The sequence below is a fragment of the Buceros rhinoceros genome, unplaced genomic scaffold (assembly GCF_000710305.1).
Source record: "Buceros rhinoceros silvestris isolate BGI_N320 unplaced genomic scaffold, ASM71030v1 scaffold32542, whole genome shotgun sequence".
NCBI classification, from domain to species: Eukaryota; Metazoa; Chordata; class Aves; order Bucerotiformes; family Bucerotidae; genus Buceros; species Buceros rhinoceros.
Genome location: NW_010399989.1, coordinates 1,062 through 1,764, shown reverse-complemented (window position 1 = coordinate 1,764; position 703 = coordinate 1,062). Strand labels below are relative to the sequence as shown.

At 64.7% G+C, this 703-nt stretch overlaps 1 protein-coding gene across 1 annotated transcript in view; it reads right to left on the bottom strand.

Moving 5' to 3' along the window:
* Positions 1 to 290: 290 nt before the first annotated feature.
* Positions 291 to 703, bottom strand: part of LOC104489527 (regulator of cell cycle RGCC-like) — a gene marked incomplete at its 3' end in the record, with an annotated part of 1,457 nt that continues 1,044 nt past the window's right edge. The window contains exon 3 of the mRNA XM_010131697.1: positions 291 to 353. Within this exon, the coding sequence (XP_010129999.1) occupies positions 291 to 353 (63 nt within the window). The remainder of the gene's footprint in view (positions 354 to 703) is intronic.

Sequence of the window (703 nt, the reverse complement as noted above, 5' to 3'; positions counted from 1 at the left end):
CTGCCCGGGCTGCTGTTGCCCGGGCGGGGGTGTACCAGCTGCCGGAGGGGTGCTGTAGGCAGAGAGCCTCAAGCCCCCGTACACCCTCCTGAAACCATCAGCAGCTCTGCAGGTTGCCACCGGTTTGGCCCCCTTTATCGCAGGCCTTCGTTGCCAGGACCAGTCTGGCCCTCACGGCCCCAGTGCCCCCCTCCCAGGACAGTACTGTCACCCCCACTTCACCAGCTGGGGGAAACTGAGGCAGCAGGGAGGGAAGATGCTCAAGCAGCAGAACTTCTGCTCCAACGTACCCTCCAGGGCTCTGTCCAGATCGGCGATGAACTCCTCCAGCTCCTGCGTGTCGCCAAGCTTGGCTAGCGGAGAGGAGCACACCATCAGGTCTCTCCTGTCCCTGCCCAGCTCTGACTGGGGAGAGGACAGATCCCCACCCCTCACTTCTCACCACAACTGCTCCAGCTGCTGCCATGCAGGGTGCTGCCCTTCCCCGGGTCACCTTACCCCCGCACAGCCCTGCGCTTCCCCAGTCAGGAACAGAGGCCCTCGCTGTGACTCCCCCAGAGACACCTCTGGCTCGGTCCAGCCTTGACTGGGAATGTGCCAACCCAACTTCAACGCTCCTCCAGGACCCAGCTGGGACCCCAGGGCTCATTCCCACCTCTGAATCCTGCCAGGCCCCAGTGGCAGCCCCCCCAGGGCAGCCCGT